The sequence below is a fragment of the Eretmochelys imbricata genome, chromosome 1 (assembly GCF_965152235.1).
Source record: "Eretmochelys imbricata isolate rEreImb1 chromosome 1, rEreImb1.hap1, whole genome shotgun sequence".
NCBI lineage: Eukaryota > Metazoa > Chordata > Testudines > Cheloniidae > Eretmochelys > Eretmochelys imbricata.
Window position 1 is genome coordinate 270133159 of NC_135572.1, and position 23631 is coordinate 270156789.

Sequence of the window (23631 nt, forward strand, 5' to 3'; positions counted from 1 at the left end):
TTCACTTCTGGAACTGTATGATTCAGAGCTGCTTTTGGCATTTTAACTGACAGCTGTAGCTAAACAGCTCTTTTCCAAGAATCTGGATCTAGTTAGAGTGACAATTTTGTTTCTGTTACAGATCTTGCTAACAATCATTCACTTCTTTGCCACCTTGAGACAAGACTGGTATAATAAGCACTACAGGGGGTTGCAAAGAGACTATTCAGAAACTGGAGCTAGTGCACAATATAGATGGCCATATGATGAGCCAGCCATACTGTAGCAGCATATAACATCAATACTTCCAGGAGCAGCACTGCTTCCTGATAAGTTTCTGGGAGAAGTTCAAGGTGCCTTTTTAAAAAAACCCCACCAACCTAAGTCTTAAATGGTTTGGTATCTGAGGTACTGCATCTTTGTCTTCCACTGTGGCAGTACAGAAGAAGAGAGGTACTCAAGCTGGAGCACGAAAGGGAGCTTTTTATGAAGTGTCTTCTATTATGGAATTCACTCCCTTTTTTGATCCAACAGAGCCAGAATTTTTTGTCTTCTGGATATGCTGCAAAGCTTATATTTTCTTGTAGGCACCAGAGGGGCGTGGAGACTGATGAGGATTTAACTTATTTTATGACGTGAATGGGCAGAGTATCTATTTTTTGTGGGAGAGCTTACTAACTGGAAAAACTCCTGACCTAAAGTATCGTAAAGAACATTTTAGATTTTTAGTTAGGCATCAGATTTAAAATACCAATCTAGAGTACCACGTTTCTCCACAGAATTAAACACCCACACACCCCTTTAATCTTTCCCCTATCTATACTTTCCTTTGGAATACATTAATTACAACATTATAGATTTTCACTACGATATAGCCTGCAACCATCCTTCCCCACTCTATCAGACATTGGGTGATTTCAGGCCAGTATTGCAAGGGCGTCTGCAGTATTAGGATTTTACAGACCAGCTGTGTAAATACTAAAGTGTGAGCTCTGGCCAGTCATCTAGAGATTGGAGACTGACCAATACTGGGAAGGTGAAGTAAATGTAGTCAAAGCTCTGGCCCATTTTAACAAGAACCGTAAGAATGTACTTAACTTTCAACAACGTGAGTTGTCCTGTTAAAGTCAATAGAACTACTCATGCACTCAAAGTTAACCATGTACTTAAGTATCTTGATAATTTGGAGCCTCTAGCCATATGGTCCTATCCTGCAAGCCTCCTGGAAGGTGTTAAGTGCCATGGCTTCAAGAGACGTTGAAGATACTCAGCATCTTGCAGGATCAGACCTACATAGTGTACTTTATGGTAGGCATATGGAATGTGCAAAATGTGAGACAAGGTGCTCTCTGGCCCATAATGAAAAAGGAAGCATAAGAGGTTCATCAGTTGTATATGGGATAGCAATTTGCAAGACAACATGCAGTATTTTTGTGGCATGCCTGAGTATCTGATAGGGAAGTATGGTCAATCTTAATGGGGCAGAGTTAAGATTATTGCAGGAAAGCAAAAGTGAATTTCCTCAATTTCAAGGCTTTAGTGTTTGGGTTTTTTTAAACAACATTTTAATAATTTCTTGAACATATATTATTTATAATATATGTATAAGCCCCTTCATTTTCAGTTTAAACTGATTTTTACCAAAAATTTCCCACATTTTACAGAAAGTATTATTCATTTTTTCCCCGATTTTTACTCTACTTTTCTAAACAAACAGGCACGCACACGAGCTCTGAAGTGCACACACATCTGATTGTATGGATGAATCTCACACCCATCACGTATACATTTCAAACTGTTAGCAGATAACAGTTTAAATATTTGACACACTAAAATGAGAAGAAAGTGAAAATCTGTGTTAGAATATGTTTCAGAACATATACAAATATTCAGAAGTTTAAACAAAAAACAGGAGAAAAGGATGAAGTGGAGTGTATGCACTGCAAATGGGGTAGCCCAATTATTAAATGTAAATATTTATAGGCTAATAGTTCTAAGTCTACAACAGTGAACTATTTATTCCAATGAAAAGTTTTATTTGGGGATTGGAGATATATTGTTATCTTAAACTCAGAGGTGGCATTATTTTAGTTCTGCAGCAAACCACACTGATGAATGGAATTCAAAGCATTAATCTACTGAATACTCCCCCCCCCCCCGCCTTTCCACCCACCAAAATAAACCCCAGTATTTACCCAGAAAAATTATTACTAGTTTTTTTGCACTGATTTGCACCTGTTTTTTGGGTAACACACACTGATAAATTCCCGGAAAAAATTAAATAAAAACAAAAACTGAAAACGAAGGGCCCTACCTATGTATTAATGACCTTATCTTTATTAACTATTTGTCTGAAACTTTTCTTACTTTTCATTTTAGTATTCTGATATTTCACTATTTATACAGAAATTTGAAATATAACACTGTAAAGACATGTATAAGCTCTATAGGTTTTGATTTGCAAACCTTGTAAAGTACACAGAGGCCAACACAGTGCTTAAACCTGCAGGCTGCTTGTAAGCTCCATACCACTAATTATAATTAGAAACTCCACCAATATTGTGTAGAGTTTGTAATACTAGAGAGGAAAAAATACTAAAGAATTCAGGACTTCTTTTTAAAAAATGGAAAAATTAAGCCTATTTACTAGTTTTCACTGGGCTTAAAAGGCATAAAAATAAGTCTGAAGCCTTTAGGACAAAGTACTTCAGATATAAATGGTCAAAAAAAATCTTATATAAACAGATTGTTAGTGAGAGAAACATGACTTTTTTATTTGGAAAGACTCATAACTGGAAAGAGCTGGGTCAATTAATCTCAAACCTCCTAAAAATTCTCTTGTGTCTGAAATGTATGGGTTAAGCCCTGCATCCACATAATGCCTGAGATGAACCCTGTGCCCATATAGTCAGATTGAAAGAGCAGGGCATCAGTATATAAAATATCAATCTGAAAGAAGAGTTTTTGTGAGAGAAAAGAGGAAAATGTCAAAACCAGGTTTAGAAGAGACATTGTTTTATATGGAGTCACTTTCTGTGGCCCATGATAACTAATATATTACAGCTTACCGCATGATATAGTATTACCTGTAAAGAACTTGAAGACTGCTTTGAGTAAACAGACATTCACATAGAACAGAATACACTGGGGTTTTTTTTAACCTTAATTTTAACTTTTTCAAATAGGATCTATTCTCTTACTTCCACTGTTCCACTGTGTACTAGAGTATACAATTGAAGTTCCTCTTCCCCCTCTCCTTGCCAGCTTCTCCTGCTGGAATATACACAGCTGACTGTGTGATCCATGCAGTGGCTTTCAAAGTAGAGCTGGGCAAAATTTTCAGATGAATAGTTTGTTCAATGAAAAAGGAAGTTTCAGGTTGACCAAAACTATTCATGAATATATTGACCAAACAAACACACACACACACTAAACACTGCAGTAATATCAAAACAAAATGTTTTGTCCCAAAATTGTTTAGACTTTCAGGCATTTTGACAAAAGGAAAGGATTCACGATACAACCAGAGGAGGAGCCTCCCTTGTAAGCTTTAGATCAGTAGTTAGGGTGCACTCACATGTGATTTGGGAGTCAAGTTCCATTCTCCACTCTACCTGATGAAGAGAGCCAATATACGACACCCTAGATCAAATCCCTTCACCTCATCAGGCAGAGCAGTCAATTGAACTCAGGTCTCTCACATCCCAGATGAGTGACAGCTCAACAGTCATCAACAGAATCTCCCATAATATCCTGGGTCTGTCCAGAGTAGCAGATCCTATATACAAAACATGAAACTACAGGTAAGAAAAGTAGTTTTATCCTTTCTCCATGGTAGGATTCATCACTCTAAGCAGTAGTTATGGGAAATGGCCAGAAGTGCACAAACTCCCTTCCAAAAAATATGGAGGGAGATGTACATTTTAGCGATCCATTGCTCTGAGAGGAAGACAGAAGCAGAAGATCCACTTGTGTCCGAGTGTTTTATTTGTTCCCCAATCAAAGCAAGAGCATATCTGATGTATGGTGAGACCATTTATATACTGTATTTATAAGTGATACAGCTTTGCATTTGTTTTATTAGACAAAACTGAGAGAAGGCTAGGAGATTCTGCATATGAAAACAGCAGGTAAGAGACAAATATTAAGGCTTAGTAGTTTGCCAAAGATATGAACAGAAGGCTTTTCAAGGCTACTGGTTTAGTCATATGAAGCACTGTAGCTTCCTGCTTGCAAAGCCAGCAAGACACTGGTGGAGTGAGCACTATTTCCTTTCAGGAGCTCCTGATCGGCCTTGAAATCATTTTTTTAAAACATATGGCTTTATACCAAATACAGTTTTATACCCCTTAACCACACACAGAATACGTAGTTAATATTCCAACCTGTTCGAAGGATTACCAATGAAAGAGAATAGCAATCTAAAGTGTTGCCATCTCTCAAGATTTTGTCATGAGACTAGCAATACTGGATGGGTTTTTCTTTTTTATTTAATTTAATTTAAAGCCCCTGTTCTTGGAATCATTATGCAAGAATCTCTGCTTCCACAAGAAAAAAAATAGTTTCTTGCCCTCATGGCTGGGGAGAAAAGCTTGAAGATATGAATTCTAAAGGCTCAAAACCAAAAGACAATTAAAAATCTCATGATTTTTAAGCCACTCATGATTTGGAGTCCAACTTATTTTTGAATGTTTGTAGCTAGTAAAACTGGAGTGCTCATCCAACTACGCAGAAATAGTCTTTGTAGGGGCAAAATCAGAAATAAGTCTGAAAACCACCTTGTCTGCATGTAGGGTCACTTACTAGAGAGATACTCTCCTAGCTGAAACAATGGCCAATATTATAAGGGACTTTAGGTTCACAACATGGTTAACGCTTCTGCCCTCTGTTCAAAGGATGTCTTTGACAGAGCCCAAAATACTCTGTTTAGCTTCCATTACTCTACTTTGAATGCCCAACAGAAGCGCCGTCCTAAGAAATTGCTTTGGAGAAGCAAGACATAAGAGGATGCAAAAGTAGGAAATAGAAGAAATTGTGTACATTGTTTCTAATACACAGACTTGAACTCTTGAAATTCCATCTTAGAATTTACAGAAGCTTTACAGGTCATCTGGAATTTCATCTGAAAAGTCAGCCAAAACAGGTTAATCCCCCTGAGAAAGCACTAGGAAAACAACCTCTCCAAACAGTCCTGAGAAGTTGAGTGAAGTCCTTTCAAAGTGTTAAAGGAAATCAAGCAATTCCTTAGAGCATCCATGGCTCAAAAACACTATCAGTATGGATCCCAAGTTATACATGTAGAGATCTGGATTATTCAGAGGAACTTTATGAATGGTCTTTGATCCTCAGGAAAGTCTACATACAGGGTTTCTGCCAACATATGTAATATTCAAGGAGACCCTAGTCAAGGTAGAAAAAAGAAATCAGGATGACTAACACCTTTTCCTGATTGGCCACTTGGCTATTAAGCTAGACAAGATCATGTATAAGCCTACAGGTCTGCCCACCACTGCGTTTCTCTGTCTTGTGTTCATATGAATGTTCACACACAGGTTTCAGAGTAACAGCCGTGTTAGTCTGTATTCGCAAAAAGAAAAGGAGTACTCGTGGCACCTTAGAGACTAACCAATTTATTTGAGCATAAGCTTTCGTGAGCTACAGCTCACTTCGTCGGATGCATACTGTGGAAAGTATAGAAGATCTTTTTATACACACAAAGCATGAAAAAAATGGGTGTTAAAACCTTTTGTAGTGGTAAACACCCATTTTTTCATGCTTTGTGTGTATGAAAAGATCTTCTGTACTTTCCACAGTATGCATCCGACGAAGCGAGCTGTAGCTCACAAAAGCTTATGCTCAAATAAATTGGTTTGTCTCTAAGGTGCCACAAGCACTCCTTTTCTTTTTACACACACACACACAGAGAATGTCAACAGGGCAGGGGGAGAGGAATTGTGTGTATGTAGCATGAAAAACTGCACTTTGCTCATCGGATTAGCCACAGATAGCTCAATTTAAAGGAGACTCCATCTGGCCACTAATAGCTTAAAAGCCTTGTGGTTGAACTCCCAATCCTCTACTGCAAAAACCAGTCAATATACAAGGCTGACCTTAGGACATATGCTGCTGTGAACAAGAGAATTTGTTCCTTCAGAAGATTCTGATGGACTCGAAGTTCGGTAACCCTTTCTTGATTCTTCCCCAGAAGTCAGATATATCATGATTTTCCTATGGACTGTAATAATATTCTGCAGAATCTCATGGACATTTCTCAAGGGCAATAATTGGTCAGACAAACTACAAGTTTTTATGTTCCCCTTTTACTGGTGCTGCAGGCTTCCTGAAATGGTCATTTCCCCAGAACCATGAGAAAGTTCATTTGAACTCCTGCTCTTAAAGAAGGCTTCTCAGTAAACAGAAGGATACAGGATAGGTCACAAAGGCTTTCCTCTGGGGATTCCCTTCCAATTGCTCCTAATGAAGGGAGTAAGTTACTCAGTTTTTCGTTGGGTTCAGAGCTACACTGTGGGAGATTCTCAGTACCTTGAGGATTCCCTTTGAATGAGGTGGAAAAAGTGTTGCTGATAAAAATATTTAGGAATATGGAGATATGTCTTGAGGGGACTGATTCTCCTGAGGTGCCTTGGTTAGAAGAGATGAACTCGACATTAAATAATCTAACAATGCAACATTTAGAGTAGGGAGGTCCAGAAAAAGACAGAAGTCTTCAATGCACTTAATGAGAACGCACACATCTGAAAATAGACTAAGTTTTTTCATTCTTCTTGAACCAGGAAGTTTGGCCCACACCAAAAATAGGAGTTTTTATGATCAGTATAGGACTTTGAAGCTCATCTGTAGATTAATGGAAACTAGGCCAGGAAGGTGCTTGTCAGAGCAACCTTTTTATAGACTTGTGGGGGGGAGGGGGGGGGAAATTATTTTCTGAGCAATTTAGTGTTTCACAACGCATCTGAATGTTGTATTGTTATGGCCCACATACCTCTCCCAGCTACTGACAGTAAAAGGGATCTGCAGAGAAACTTATCACATCATGGATAGCCTTACAGAAAACAAACAAACCAACCAACAGATATTAACTCCCCCATGCCCCCTTTCTTCATATTTCCTATAATAATGAATTAAGGAGAGGATAAAGGTGGAGCAATACATGTGGTTATACATAGACCATCATTGTTTTCTAACCTGCTAGCACACAGAAAGATTTGAGAATAAGAAGTAGTGGATTAGCCATGGTATTCCTGGAGTGCTACAGAAAGTCTGATTGCTGAACATGACTAAAAAAGAATGAAGCTTGAAGTGAGTCAGTGACTTGGGGATCAACTGCTTTACATTTTTAGAAGGCTTGGGGGTGAGGGGGAGTGGAGGGCTGTTGAGCTCACTGTAGAGATAACAATGCTCTTCCAAACCAGGACAAACTTTGTTATGCTAAAGTAAGGAAGAGTCTGTTTTAGGAAATGAGGAAAGAGAGTTGGAACACAAATGTCTGTGTAATCCGGTGAAGCTAAAGATGTGCTCTGTAGATGGCTCTTTCTGTTCTAGGTTCAGCTACTTAGAATCCACTACCTTCCACACTGTTAGGAGAAAAGCTAAGCCCTCCAAATCAGCCCCACAACTTATTTATTTTGCCCTTTTTCCTTCTCCTCAATTTCTCTCATTCTCTTCTCTTTCTGCTCTCGTAAAGGCCACTTCAGAGAAGGGAGGGATAGAGCTGCAACTCCTAGATCACGAGTACAGAGAACGCAAGGATTACTAATGGGTAAATCTGTGTATTTGTGTTCTGTGAGCCCTTTGTGCACCTTAGAATACTGTGGAGAAGAACCCTAAAAGGGTCTATGACCATCCCTTAGGAAATTAAGGTAAACTGAACCAGCCACCATGTCTACCAGGGAAATACACTGAGGGACAGGTGCATTATCCATCAAATCTACTAATTTCAGTTCTTCTGTCTTCCAACAAGTCCTTACATTGTTTCCAAGCTCCATTTAGGAAAATCTCTCTGAAGGACATGCTTAACGATGAAAAGAGAAGGCATAGAAAATTGGTGAAGAAATATGAAACAAAAAATTCAGGTTCTGCCTCAGATGGCCCCCCAAAAACCTTTTCCAGTGCTGCTACTGAATAGGCGGGGTGGGGGGTGGTTGGGGGGGGCTGCCTACGTGTGGCACACCCTTTGATTATCACTCTGAGTCATAATACTTCTACTACTTCTAGCACTGGAGAAGTGCTGCAGAAATCCACCAGGCTAAGGGAGCCCTCCTGCTACCTTTCAATACTTAAAAGTTATGAAAGGGAGAGATGACAGCAAAAAAATCCATCCAGGAAAGAGTAAGCAGAGGAACCTCTGGCTCAGCATGTGGAGGCAAAAAAACTACCAACAACCAGGATAACATAAGCAGAACAGTGCCAGAACAGGTAGTGATGGTATCTAGGATTTTTTATTTATTTTCAAGAATGATTTTTTTTTTAAATCTCCTTCAAGATCAGTGGAAATGGCAGAATACCTGGAAGGAGAGGCCATTGTAGTGGATCCTACAATGGAAAGCACTACTTTCTCTACATGAGACTTCATGCACAATTTACATCATAGCTTCTGTTACAAGATATTTAATATTCAAACATTCATTCCTTCTCTATAACCTCTAACACACACACACAGAGACTTTGGCTATGTACAAAGTTGGCCAAACTATCCCACAACACTAGAGGGAAAACTAAGGCGGACATTTTAAAAAAACAGTCAAGTTAACTTAAATGTCAAAAAGAGGTATGTTGCTGGCATAATTAAGATTGAAACAGAAGAACGGATTTCTGTTATTGTTTCTGTAAACAAAATACAAGATTAAATTACATACAGTTCCAGAGAGGACATCATGAGGGCAGCAGTTTAGGAGGTGGCTCTTGCACACTCGGTCATCACTGAATTTGATTCGCTGACGAGTAGTGTCCCCTGAAATATAGAAATGAAGACACTCCAGGTTACACAAATGGAGAAGCCAGCCTGCTTTTGCAAGTTTTACGTTCAAAGTGTTAACAATTCCTTTACCCCAAAATGAACAAAGAAACCCTACTGGAAGCTAAAATTTAAAGGATTAAGTACCCTTTAATCCACACCCAAACATTAACTATGCATTAAATTTTTACATACTATATGCTGCTGTTTAAATATAATTGTAAGCTTCCACTTTTTCAAGTGTTTTTAATATATTTTTTCTTGAAAAAAGCAGTGTATTAGGTAAAAACACTTTGCTAAGATAGCATCAACGTAAGATGCTATATAGGTGTCTGTTCCAGATTTTGTGTAAACTACCATAATAGATTTGTACTTGGCAGTTAGCATATAACAGTCTTACAAACATATAATAATACACACTTAGAGCCTCCACTGAGCACCATCTGCCATTTCTTCCATTACTTTCTTCTTGGATGCAAAGCATCCCCTTACTTCTGATGGGGCAGGGTAAATAGAGGGCAAAAGAAGGGATTAAGTGATTAGAAACCTGAAAGAACCAGTCACACAAATAGACATTGCCTATATGTAACATTACTTTTACAGAAGCTTGCAACCCCCATGTCATAGACCCCATCTGCTGCATGTTGCTGAGCTGGAAGCATTTTAATTCTATTTTCATAATGGTGTAGCTCCTGCATCACAGCAGAAGCATCAACCTGCTTTACCACACAATGAGGTCCAATTGCAAGTTTAAAAAAATCCCATCTGTGAACAAGGTTGGATAGTTCAGTTCCAAATAACCAATTATTGGGGATGTTTTTTATTGCAGGATTTGTTTTCCTTAAAAAGTCAAAATGGAACAGTCACTATTCCATTTCTGGAAGTGAGGTCACTCAAAGATTTTTTTCCTGTAGAGATACAGGAGTTATAAAACATCTCAAAATCTCACAGGGTGTCTATCTACTCATTAAAATACCATAACCTCCTAACATCACTATTAAATGAAAACCTACTGGTGAATTACTGAAGCAAGGATAGCTGTTGGAGAAAAAGTACAATGAGTTCAGTTGCAACTTTTTCCCATCCCATTACCAAAGTACTTTAAAGAGGGCGGATATATTTGCAGTTATGAATGTAGTCACTTCTCCATTCTAATAAACCTGAAACATCTCAGAATTTTAAATCTATGAAATGGTTCAACAAGCCCAATCCATTTGTTAACTATACAATAAAATGGTCATGCCCTTCATTCTATTATGTAATCTCATTTTTAAATATCACTGCTATGCATAGGAAACTAAAACGTAACATTTTCAGATGGGCTGAACTTCATTCAAGTTGTTAAACAACTGAAAATTTCCAGAACAAGACACACTTAATTTGCCTGTAGGATGCAACACAATCTTAAAACCAGTAATTCACAGGCTAGAACAGCTTCGGAGCAGTTCAACAATAGGTTTTCTAGAGGCTAAGTCTTCAGTTTTAATAGGTTATTTGTAAAACTAAAAATTTAGAATAATCCCTTATTCAATCACGCCTGCTACTGCAGTAAAAGGCTTTTTTGGGGGTCCATTTTTTTTTTAAAAAACACATAACTGCGTTTGTTCCACATTCATTAACACATCTGAAAAGTTAGTGATAACTCACGGCTCGGCGAATGCGGGGCCTTTCTGACACTCCCTTGCAGATTGAAGTAGGCAGGCAAAGATACATTGAACCTTTATAAATAAAACAAGGGGCCAGATTGTTCAGTTTGTATAGAATAGTCTCTGCCAGCAATTTCAACACAGCATCTAGAAATACATGTTGACTGTAAAGATTCTTGTACGTAACAAATGAACAAAACCAACTGGAGTGTTTAAAAAAAAAAAAAGATAGCTGATGGCCTACTAGAACTACAGAGAGGGATACTGAGACTGGGGAGTAGCTAAAGGACTTATGTTCCTCAGGCCTAGGGAGATAGGAGTGTTTTTAGAGATGTCACTAAGCTCCAGAGGGAGCATTCTTTGTACCTTTCCAACAATCAACCGCTAATTGTACAACAGCAATGTACTCAGTCTCTCTTGCCTTTCCATTTACATAGCATGTGAGATTTAGGAAGAAGGGATGGGATAATACAGAGAAAACAGAGGTACACCTCTACCCCGATATAATGCGACCCGATATAACACAAATTCGGATATAACGTGGTAAAGCAGCGCTCCTGGGGGGCGGGGCTGCACTCTCCGGTGGATCAAAGCAAGTTCGATATAACACGGTTTCACCTAAGATTCACGGTAAGAATTTTTGGCTTCCAAGGACAGCATTATATCGGGGTAGAAGTGTAGCTACAAAAATGAACGCATGAGTGACAACAGCTTTAAGAAACTGTTCCACATTTACAATCCAGTCACTATTTATGGATTCTGTATTATGTCTTCACTCTAGTACCTAAATGTTTCCTGGGTAAGTTGGATCCACATTTATAGCATTCTGTTCTTCTCTTTTCTCTGGTTATAAAAGACTGGTTTAATATATATTTGGATTTTTTTTAATCAACTCTGCTGTTATCATAGAAAAGCTTTCTCAAAGAGAAGGCTCTTGCAACATACCCTAAAAGGTGGTTAAGTTCTGAGTTAGTTCATCTGAGAGCTCATTCCACAGCTAGATCCCCTTGAATACTCTGTCTCAAGCGTTTTGTGAATTGGTGCTTTCCGAAAACTGCACAGATGTCTTCACACATCATAGAAGAAGATGCAGTCACAGCAGTCTACTCCTAACCAATTGATGACCTTCTGCTACGAGAAGGTGAGGGCTCATTTTGTATGTGCCTTTGCTGGGTAAGGTGTGTGAGAGGGGAGAAAGACAAGAAACCACCAAATGCCTGGGACTCAGTCTCCTACAAAGGGAGAAACCTTGTGAGAATTATTTTTGTAATGCAATAGCAGATGTTCCTTCCCAAAGCTTTCCAATAACCAAGTGATTTGGGTGTGAATAAGCCAAGGTTCACAAGAGTTCTACTAATCAAAATGAATGTTCCTCTTGGTTTGATTGGATTTAATTAAGCAGCCACAGCATTCACTTTAATATGTTACCATATGAAAACAGTCACTAAACAAACCTATGAAATATTTATGAATATAACCTTGTGTTTTCACAAGGGAAAAAAAAAATCTAAATGTAAGTAGTAATAATTTTAAAGTGTTTTAAAATTATCCTAACTGATTAAATACAATTAAACCCCTTTGTAAGCTGTAGCCTAGCTTTTTGATTGCACCACACTGCCTTTTTTTTTTTTTAACCTTGATTCCATTGTGTTTCACATTTTTCTGAGACAAAATAACTCAGTTAAGTAACTAGTTTTTTGTAATTAGACATATGTATTGAGGCTAAGCTTACTGGAGACCACCAAAGCCTTATTTTTTTTTGTTACTATTCTAATAAATTAGTCTTTTAAAATATTTGACTATTTTTGATATTGGTCAATTAACAAGTCAGATATTGTCAATTATTTTTGGTCTAGTCAAATGACCAACCAACCCTATTCTTAACCTTGCTCCTGCAGAGTATTACATGGTTGATCTTCAGGGCTTATGCTTATTAAAAATGTAACATTAATGTATTAATGTGTTACAGCAATCAGCATCTATTCTATTGTGACCCATTTCAGTGCTCCCAATTGGATTTTATTTATTTATGTTGATTGACAGTGGATTCATATGGAAACTCAAAAGGATTGATTTAATTCACCTAAAGAAACAGCAGCTTCAGTTTTATACAAGATATCTGACCCAAACCATATTTCTGTGATGTATTACACTAGGGGCGACTGGGAGAAGAACTTTAAATGGGAATGAAGCTATTCAGGAAAAAAGCCAATTCTCAAGGATGCTTCTATGCTTATCCATCTCATTTCCTGAGATGCATGCACACAACACCCCTCTTAGTATTAATACACACATCAAGAGGAGACCAGACCCCAAACAATGGCAGTAATAATGCAACAGTCATTTTAGGAAATTGTTTTGCTACATTAAATAAAAAAAAGTTGACTAAAAAGCAACAAAAGTCAACAGCTAAGACCAATTATACTGCTGAGCTTTAAAGAAAATTTAAGGGCTAAGAGCACACTTAGTACCTGTAAAAAGAAAAGGCGTACTAGTGGCACCTTAGAGACTAACCAATTTATTTGAGCATAAGCTTTCGTGAGCTACAGCTCACTTCATCGGATGAAGCTCACGAAAGCTTATGCTCAAATAAATTGGTTAGTCTCTAAGGTGCCACTAGTACTCCTTTTCTTTTTGCGAATACAGACTAACACGGCTGCTACTCTGAAACCTGTCCTTAGTACCTGTAAGCTCTCAAGATCGATCCTCATAAGTACAAGTCATTTTAAACACCCTCCAAAAATCAAACTTTGCTGTGAACATCCACTATTTTCCTTCAGTTCATGCTTGAAGGAATTTACAGTACATTTTGACTGCTGATTTTGGCAAGGAGTTTGTATATTTCAACCATCTTTTGCAATAACTAACTACAGACTAGTTTCATTTCAATCCATTTCTTGTTCACAATATTGTAACATACTATGAACAGCAATTTATTCCTTCCATTTTAGAATCACACATTCTAGCAGGAATTATCATTTAGTGCTAAACCTTAAACTCTAATACCAAGGCACAAGTGCAATGCAACCAAACACAATGGCGATGTCTCTTTGCATTTGGAGAGCAGGATCAAGCGCTTAGTTTTTTCTGTATTAAGCTATATTTACCAAGACAAATTAGGTTTTTTCCTCATAGCTTACACACTAAAAGTTGACATCTGTTTAATACCTACCACGCTGTCTTTACCATAATATATTAATAGGAATAATATATTCTAAGTACAGTATCCCTCATACTTTACACTGCTCCCTGAGAACATAAAATTGACAGCTATACGCCACAGTCACAAACAGTTCACTTAAAATTTACTTCTGAACATGCAACGTATCAAGAAGGAACATTATTCCCAAGCCTGTCCCAAGAGGCAAGAAGCTACCAATTTATTTTTATAGAGATGTTGTTCCAACAGGATCTTAAATCCTAGGTCTCAACTCTGCAGCCTGAGACTGGCAGAGATAATTTCTTGAACATTTTTAGGTTTGTTTATTTAAAGGGCAGCAGCAGTGGGGCTGAGCACAAGTCAGCAGCTCACTTCCCCAATGGCAGATGGATGCCAGTCACTGAGCATGGATCACTGCCCTGGGAACCTTCCCATCAGTTCCCAATTATGAAGGAGGTAAACATCCCAAAAGAAACAAGCCACCTGATGTTAAAAATCTGCATCAAGAAGTGAAATAAAATTAAGCTGCATAAAACAAAGATCACTTCAATAAAAAACCCTCCAAACTCTGAGGGAGCAGTGGGCAGGTGAGAAGAATCCTGTTGGAATTACAGCTTCAGAAAAGAATTGCATGTCAGGAATGATTTCTTCTCTAAAGATACCATCCAACAAGATTCTCATTCCTGGAGAGTAAAAAGTACATGGGATGTCCCAAAAGAGAGCAAGGCTGCAACACACAACACTAAGTCCAAAACTAATAATGTTACCAGGCAGGTTTATAAAAACAAAATTAAACACATAAGGGAGGGGTTAAATACCTTCTACCATCAAACAAAACACAGACAGCATTAAAAAAAAAAGTATAAAAACCTCAAGATCAGCCAACTCAGATACAGGATATCCTAAGATGAAACAAACTTTTCAGGACAGAAGAGTTTGTTATTCCCTACTCTGTAAACAAATTCTGTAGTGCAAAGAAACCAAAACATAATTCCCTCTTGATAGCTGAATTTAAGGAGTAATGTTTTGCAAACATGTGGAGAAAGAACGATGAAGATGTCTGTGAGCCAAGTATCTGAGAGAGGCAGAGGAGACAAACTTGCCTTGGATTCAGTGAGGTTTGACATGACTATCTAGTTCACACCAGCCACGTCACAGCAACACAAAACAGATCCAGCCACTTTGACATGGTCTTCATAAAAATTACTGAATCAATTCTACACAAAACATTTCCAAAGTTGCTGGAGTTTGCAAGGACTTTAGTCCCTCTCAAGGAAAATTTACAAGAACATTTTAATCATCAAATATATGGAGAAGGGCTTCCCCAGGATGGTTTGCATGGACTTGGCAGTTACCTGTATACAATGTTAGAGACCCCCTATGACACTTGTTTTCTCTGGGATTTCAGGGTCCACTGAGGTTGTCACATGTGGAGATGCACCATGGGTACTACAAAGCAACGGCCACAACTGTGTATCTAGGTACTTATTTGACCACTCTGTTCACAGTAGCAACTAAGAACATGGGCTCACAGGCTCTGTGAGGAAGTACTAGATTTCTTGCAGCATCTCTTCCTGACAAGGTGCATGAACATATTCTCAGTGGGGTAGGGACAGAGAAGCCATCAGGATAGTTTTTTCTGAAAACCTGAACTTGTAGCTCCATTAAACAACTCTCAGAATGCATGTGTTCAAGGTGACCATGAAACTGCCTTGGAAAGCACCAATTTTCTTGTAGCCCCAAGTGCAAGAGATACCTGAACCTATAGTGTCAAAGCTGGAACTTTTGTGCATTGAGAGAACAAGCCACAATACAAAATATACCCACCTACACTGAGAACTCTGATTGTTCCCAACACAGGGATAAAGAAATGGTTTGAAGCTGGTACTAGAGACCTCATGGTAGCCTCACAGAGGATCTGCAGTGATCTCGCTGGTTTGGCAAACATGTCATTGGCGAGCTCTTTGAGTCTGAGAATGACTGTCTTCCATAAAATGATTGCCAGTTATCACTAGCGGATCTGCAAGTGGCTAATGAGACCAATCCAGGATCCACAGATCTTGTCACAACTGGGGCAGACATTTCCCAACAGAAAGGGTAGATCTGGACTGTTGAGTTGGGCTGCAGTGGATTCTTTCCTCCTTTCCTGTTCTCAGTTAGATTTCAAAATACTGGGGTCGTTGCCACAAGGTCCTTTTCCACTTTGGTCAGTCCTGGGAAACCCAAGCCCTTGAGTTTATGTCAATACTGCACTTCTTCATGTTGGCTTTGAAGGTGTCTTTGAAAAAACTTTCTTTGCCCAGCCCTCGTCTGTTGGCCACGGCTCAGTTGTGAGAACATTACCTGCTTTGGGAGTTGATTTTCTGGCATTTGAAGCCAATGGAGTTGGTGATGGATGATCAAAGCCTCAATGCTGGAGGTCAAAGCTTCAATGCTGGAAGTTTTGGCTTGGGACAGAACACAGACCTAGATGTGTCAGTCATCCGACTTGTTTCAGAAGATCTTGCGGAGGCACCATTGATGGTATCGTTCAAGAACCTTGAGGCGTCCACTTTACATGGCTAAGGTTTCAGCACCATACAAGAGAGCTGGGATAAAAAAAGCCTGGAACACGAGAAGCTTGGTTTGATTCTTGATCTTTGAAGACACATTTTCTCAAGCATCTGAAAGCTGTACTAGAGCATGAAAGGCAGTGCTGAATTTCCTTGTCAATGTCAAAGCTTTCTGTGACAGACAGCTACCAAGGTAAAGGGAGTGCTTGACATTCTCCTGGGTCTCTTCATTGATCTGAATTATGGGAGCAGGATCCTGGTGATGCAGAGCCTGTTGAAGGAGTACTTTTATTTTGGCGTTGCATATGAGGCCGAGTTGGTTTTAGGCCTCAGATTTTTTTAAGATAATCTTCTGAGTGGGCACACAGGACCCACTCATCTGCATACTGGAGTTCAATGAATGATTTAGTGAGAGTGTGTGTCTTGGATCAGAGGTGACTGAGGCCGAAGAGCTTGCTGTCCATTCTGTATTGGATGTCAAATCCAATCATATAATGGATCACTGAATCACTAACTCCATCTCAAGAACATGAACACAGATGGAGTTTGAGGCTTCTTGACTGAAGTCTGGAATCTGAGATTTTGTCAGCAATGTGTCAGAGAGCTATTGATTTTCTTCTAATACTTCATGAGTTGACTGGAGCTCAGTATCACTGACTTTAAAAGCTGAGACTTCCAGTGTATGACAGAGACAAGACTTGTTAGGGCACTTGTATTCCAAGGTGATGGTGTGGGACACTTCAATGACTAGGCTGCTTCACTGAGCTGACCACAGAAGTGCTACATTTGAGCCAAAAGGACTGGCACAGACACAAAGTCAAATGACTCAGATGTCTCGGCCAACTGAGGCTTCTGCCTTGAAGATTTATCCTTTGAAGCATTCTGGCGCAGACTCATGTCAGATGTACATGAATTTCTGGAGTTGCCGGGAGGATGCATTTGAGACATTCTTCATGTTTTCTTAGAGCCCAAGGTGACATCTGCCAATATATCTGGCACTCCTTAACATTGTGGTTGACCCTATGCACAGACAATGTAACAAAATATGCTCATTTGTCATTAATAGTCCTGTTGCAAGGATGTGGTTTGAAGGTTGTGAGTGGTCTTCCTGGCTCCCTATGTCCTTCAGAAAAAAAACAAAATACACCTTCAAGAGATATTAGGTTCAAATGATGCAGAAGAGCACTGCAGATGCATCACAAATGCCAGCACCAGGGTGCTAAAGACAGGTTCCCAATTCCAAGAAAACCACTGGCACTGAAACTAAACAACAGATGCCTAAAATATGAGACACGTGCAAAGCTGCTTCAGAGGTTTTGAAGTGCAGATAGACAAATAGGCAAAGACCACGGGTAAGCATTGATTGAAGAGTTGAAACAGCTGGTGCAAAAGGCAAAATTTAAGAGACTTGGACCAGAGTGGAAGCCGAAGACTTCACTATGAAATTATATTGTGCGTGTTTCCAGGAGTCAGGGGAAAGAGCTGGAGCAATGACTGGAGAGGTCCTTTGCGGACCACAGTTAAGGAATTGAACTGAAGGCTCCAAAGGCAGTGGTTAAACTAAACAGGATGGCATACATAGAAGTGCTGGCCTGTTCTCCACCCCACCAATCATGTATATATGGACTAAATGGATTTAAGAAGTCCTGAGAGTCTCATGATGAGGTGGTTAAATCCTAACACGTTATGTTTAGAGAAGGTTTTGTTTTCCATTAACAGACAATTCCACATTTAGTCTGTACTCTGCTTCCACTTAGATTCCAGTTCTTATAAATGCTCGTGATCTAAAACTACACAAGTAACCTATACAGCTGTAAATATTACTCTAGTCAACTCATTTTAATAGTTTCTTCTATATAACTTAATTTTTTTTAATCCCTGATTTTCCTCATATAAACCTCATCAACAGACTACTCAACTTTGACTTTACAGCATCTGTCAGGTTATTTGCATACAAGATAAATGCCATATCCTGAACTATATGACTACAACTCGCTACGTCACTTCACCTTAGAAAGAAGTCGGACTCCATTTGCTCGATACTTTATACAGAGTGTTTACATGGTCACAATCACAAACGTAAAATGCTGAAAATAATTAAAAACTTAAATATGTACTTCCTGTAAGTACTAACTTAAGTAATTTCAACAAACATGTTCTGTGGGATGGTAATGACAGATCAATAAGAGATTGGAAGACAAGTTTCTACCTTGTCTTAATATTGAACTATTTAACATTTAAATAAAATGTTACTGCCTACTAAGTAAATACTAGAGTTCTGTTAGTAAGCAGTAGTAAAGCAAAATGAAAACTAGTCTTAACATCTTGACACTGAGCATACATGGTCACTGCCAATTTTAGTTAAAGGTCTTTATTTTCAAATATATTTCAGTTTAAAAATAGCAAATAGGGCTTACTGTCAGGACAAAGTTACTACCTAACAGTAGTAGGAGTTTGACACTAATTCTTGTTAAAAGAATTTAAAAGAAAATGTGTCTATCGAATGTACAAAAAGAAGTTAATTTAATAAGCTCAGGGCTAAGTGTTATCAACCTGAGGGCCTCTCCCACTCTCCCTTTTACTAGCAAGTTTTGAAGTACTTGAGTTAGAACTGGATGCTGATCCTCTCATCCCAATTACAGTTTTTAGATTAAAAACAGCATATGCAAAGGAAAAAAAGGCATGCAAGTAAATTAACGGATATGTTACAAAACAGTGATACATATTTCCAGCGCTAAAAAAAGAAAATAAGAAACAGAATTTTCAAAGTTGCCATAACACACATACCACTAAATTCAGGAAGAGACTGTTTTACTTAATACTATGCAAAAATATATTTCCTTAATTTACTATGCTAAGAGATATGCTTGATATACCCTCATCTTCCCCCAGTAGGTTATATGTATTACAGACATATAACCTCTGCCTTCTCTCTAAATTAGGACTACTTAATCTAAGGGATGGTGTCCCTAGCCTCAGTTTGCTAGAAACTGGGAATGGACAACAGTGGATGGATCCCTCAATGATTACTGTTCTGTTCATTCCCTCGGGGACATCTGGCATTGGCCACTGTCAGAAGACAGAATACTGGGCTAGATGAACCTTTGGTCTGACCCAGTATGGCAATTCTTATGTTCTAAGCTTCCATTTTTTAAATAGGGAAGTTTCTAGTCCTTAATGTTAGTCCAAATACACTTCCATATATGAACCCAATGTAAATGATGGAACATACCATCTGCACAAATCTACATATAGTTCCAGTACTTCTGCAGCTGGTCATAGTTTGCTAAGCAGCAGCAACGCTGTGTTTATTTTCACTGCTGCTACTCATAACCCCGTGAACTTCAATGAAACTGTCAATGACCACATCAATTTTATGCTGCTGACCGTTGGGAAAGCTCAGGAGGAGAGGCAACACTGCAATTATTCAATACCTCATCTTTATCTTTTGTATCTAAATTTGAGCCAATCAGAGTCTGATATATTTTTCAAGCCCTAGTTATTAGCGTTTACTGTTATCTCTTATAACTATTCAGCATTTCAACAATGGTTCCTAAGTTTCAATTGCAGGATTTTTGTTACTGAATTTTCAGAACCAAAATTGAGTTTGCAGGGCGGGCAATTACATCAAAAAAATCACCCATTTACTTGTAAACTGAGAAAATCTGATCTGCAAGTTACTGAGGCATAGATTCACAGATTCTGAAGCCAGAAGGGATCACTGTGATCATTACATTTGACTCCTGTATAACACAAGTCATAGAACCTCCCTGAAATAATTCCTAGAGCAGATCATTCACAAAAACATCCAATCTTGATTAAAAAAAAAAAAATCACTGATGGAAAATCCCCACCAGGAGCCTTGGTAAACTGTTCCAGTGATTAATTACTCACAATTACAAATTTACACCTTATTTTCTGTCTGAATGTGGCAGTCAAAATAAATCTATAAGGTTCAAAAGGAACAATAAAAAGGGCAACATTTTCAAATTTAAGTACCTAAAGTTAGGCACCTACATCTGCAGCTTTCATTAACTTCAGCAGCTCTGAAAATAAGACCACTTATTTAGTTGCCTATATTTAAAGCATCTTCATTTGTAAGTCTTGATATAGTTGTATTAAATGACTTAATTTTCCAAACCTCCAGAGCAGAGTTTCACTCTAGTCACCCCCACAGAACTTGAACTGTTTTTTTAAATTATGGCATGCTCTACTACCAATCCACTTTCCACCTTTTTTTCCCCCAAACAGCATTCATGAGAAATTCTTAAAAGCTGAGCCCCTATGCAATCATTTCTCAATCTTACTCAATATACCCTTGCCAGAAAGAGTCTGGGAAAACAGGTAAGATTTGCCAATGTAGCCTGAAGGTCAAGCTCATGCTCTGTCTGATACATTCTCAACAGTATTGCATATAACATTTAAAATATCTAAACTATGTCTCAATGACAGTGCTATATTCTGTCAGCTTGTTATTAATAATTTCTTTTAATAAAAGGAAAACTGAATAGCAAGAATGTCAAACGGTATCACTGGAAAGGTCCTTCTATGGTCTAGTCTATCGCCTGTAGAATCAGCCTGCATACATTAATCTTCCCTTTTACCTACTTTCTGAACAACTCTAATGGTGATGCCTCAGCCCCACTGGAGTAAATTTTATTAACTTGATTCTCACTTTCAAAAGTGATCATCATTCCCGCCTGTTGATTGAAATGATGGTTTGGGTCAGACTTCCCTCGGACAGACTATTTCACCTCCCGCCATGGCTCTGCACCTGACGATTTGAAAGGCTGATTTCTCCTGTCCGAACAAAGCAAACTGCCATGTCTCAGAACAACGAGCTACGAGGAAGGCTTTACAAGGGTTTATCTGTGACTTGGGGGGACAGGGGGGTGTCCTCTGCCGGGCGCGCGGGCCGGCTCGGAGGACGGCCTGCTCCCCGAACCCTGGCTGGTCGCGGACTCTGCCGGCTCGGAGGACAGGCCTGCGCCGACCAGCAAGGGGAAGGATGGATTTTTCCACCCCCTGACCGGAGAGCCCGCGGCTGTGGGGCTCGAGCTGGGGCGCGCGGGGCCGCGGGCAATGGGGGTTTCGTTACAGACTCGCAGCCCGGTTCTTGCGGCGGCGGAAGCGGCGCCGAGACCCCGGCGAGCTGCGGAAAGAGCTCGCCACAGCCGCTAGGGGCCCGCAATAGGGCCAGCCCCGCCCGCCCGCGCCCCTCACACAGCGCGTAACCGCCTCCGACCGGCCCTGTGCGCCGCCGATGACCTTTAACCCCTTAGCCCCGCCCCGAGCGGCAGGGGGAGCTAGCGTTCGTCCTGCCAATCATCGCTACCAGCCTAGCTCGCTTGCTGTTCCCAACCGTTGCCCCTGGCTGTGACCGCAGGGGGCAGCAGCCCCGCCCCCCGGCCGGGTGGCACTTACCGTCCCGGGACGTGCCCATGAGTTGGTCCAGCATGGCGCGCATCTGGGCCTGCGCCGACATCCTGAGCGCGCGAGGCCCGGCCGAGCCGGCGGAGTCTGTGTGAGCTCCGCCGACAGCGGCCTACAGCGCTTCGGGCCCGATGCTGCGCTCGCTCCCCCTTACGGGTCCGGGCGGAGCCTCTCTCCGCGGCCGGTGGGGGCTACGATGGCGCCTCCGCCTCGCGTTCGCGGTTCGGGCCGAAGGGCAAAGCGGGAAACTGCTTCGCGCTGCTCTCGGTCTCGCGACTTCGCTTCCCCCGCGCGCGACCCTTCACGCTTGCTACACGCGCGCGCGCCAGGGGTAACGGAAAGCCGCGCGACGCGCGCGCGCACTCTCTCCACTCCCGCCCCTTTCGACGTCAGCGCTATCAGGTTGAGCACCCCCTGATTGGGCCAGGAGACCTATATCTGTCTGTGACACAAGCAGCTCCGCGTTTCCTGATTGGATTCTAGAACCTTTCGTCCGGCTGGGCTAGCGCGCGTGCTGATTGGACACGGGGCTCTCGTTCTCTTTCTGCGTGACGTCCTCTCCAACCACCTCCCTCGAGTTGGGCGAACCCAATCGTTGCGTTTCCCCATTCGATAAATGCTGAAGAACCTCTCCCCCCACCCTCTCCCTCCCCCCAAGACTAGTACAATCCGCGTTCTGCCTGAGGAGGCTGGAGGGGCGCGCGGTCCCCGCTGTGGCCTGGCTGAGCCGCCGGCACACGCCTGGTGTAATCTAAACTAAACCGAAAAAATAGTCCGTTGGCAACATCTGGACGGGCAAAATCTCTTCCTGTATTGGGAACAGCTCGGTCTCAACAGACGGTGGAAAGTTACGGTGGACTTTCTTGCAGAGTAGTTTAGTAGAACTGAGCCTGGTGGTTGTTTTTGGTTCGCTGTCAGTTTTTGAAAGTATTCCTAATATGCAGATGTTTGTTGTATAAGGACTTCAGTGAAAGGAAACGCTTTGTTTGCTAATGAACGTGTTGAATAAAATATAATCAAACGGATGCATTTTGGTATCCGGTTAAAGACATTAATTTCAAATCTAAATCTACAAAATGATAATTAAACCACTCCTGACATCTAAATACTACATAATGTAATAAAAATGTTTCTGTCCATGTTTTTGAAGCTTTTTCCATGCTACTAATGTTATTGTATATTCTGCCATCACTACATTGGCAAGTGACCTATCAAGCCCACAATAATACAAATACTGGAAAAAACTCAATTACTTTCTCTGCACGTGGAGGCTTCTTGGGTTCTCTAACAGTTGGTATCTGAGGCTGCACTGCAGTACCAATTATTCAGTGATGTTCCTGCACTGAATATCTCCCCAAGTCTGTTGATGTTATCATATGCCAAAGGTGTGGGGAGGAAGGGCAGAATGATGGGTGGTATTGCCACACCTGACTCATCTTCATTAATCAGCTTCTGTAAACAGGAGCCTGTGTCCATTTCATTTCATTCCACTGACTGTATGATATACCTGTTGGCTGAGTATCTTAATCAACTCCATGTTGCCTGTGAGGGATGTGATGTTATTTACATGATCTGTGACCGTATAAATGATGGTTGCAACCAGGGTCCTATGGTTGCACCGGGTCTTGTGCAGAGGAAGGCAAGTAGGGTGTCTGTGAAAAGGTTGTAGTTTGCTGGTTATGATTATGCTGTCTGTGTGTATCATTTTTTTATTTGAAGTTATGAATATTGGCTACGTACTTGTATCTCAATGTGTTTGTTTGATTCTAAGTAGCCTCAGTGAAGCATTTGGTCACCTTCTTGAGAAAGGACTATTTCTCGGTAAGTGCCCAATCAAGAAACACTTAACTGACAATGGACTTCGGGAGACGCCAATCCACATCTGAG

At 40.3% G+C, this 23631-nt stretch overlaps 1 protein-coding gene across 3 annotated transcripts in view; it reads right to left on the reverse strand.

Moving 5' to 3' along the window:
- Nucleotides 1–22087, reverse strand: part of LUC7L2 (LUC7 like 2, pre-mRNA splicing factor) — a 58661-nt gene extending 36574 nt beyond the window's left edge. Inside the window, exons 1-3 of one of the 3 annotated variants that reach the window (XM_077831145.1) lie at nt 21736–21922; nt 10601–10671; nt 8856–8950 (exon numbers count right to left, since the gene is read on the reverse strand). Coding sequence is in view for 2 of the 3 variants with exons in the window: in XM_077831128.1 (XP_077687254.1) it covers nt 8856–8950; nt 9374–9437 (159 nt within the window). In the remaining variant the exon portion in view is untranslated. Of the gene's footprint in view, nt 1–8855; nt 8951–9373; nt 9448–10600; nt 10672–21735 lie in introns of those variants that run through there. The other 2 variants (XM_077831137.1, XM_077831128.1) reach the window with 2 other exon arrangements.
- Between the last annotated feature and the right edge of the window lie 1544 nt (nt 22088–23631).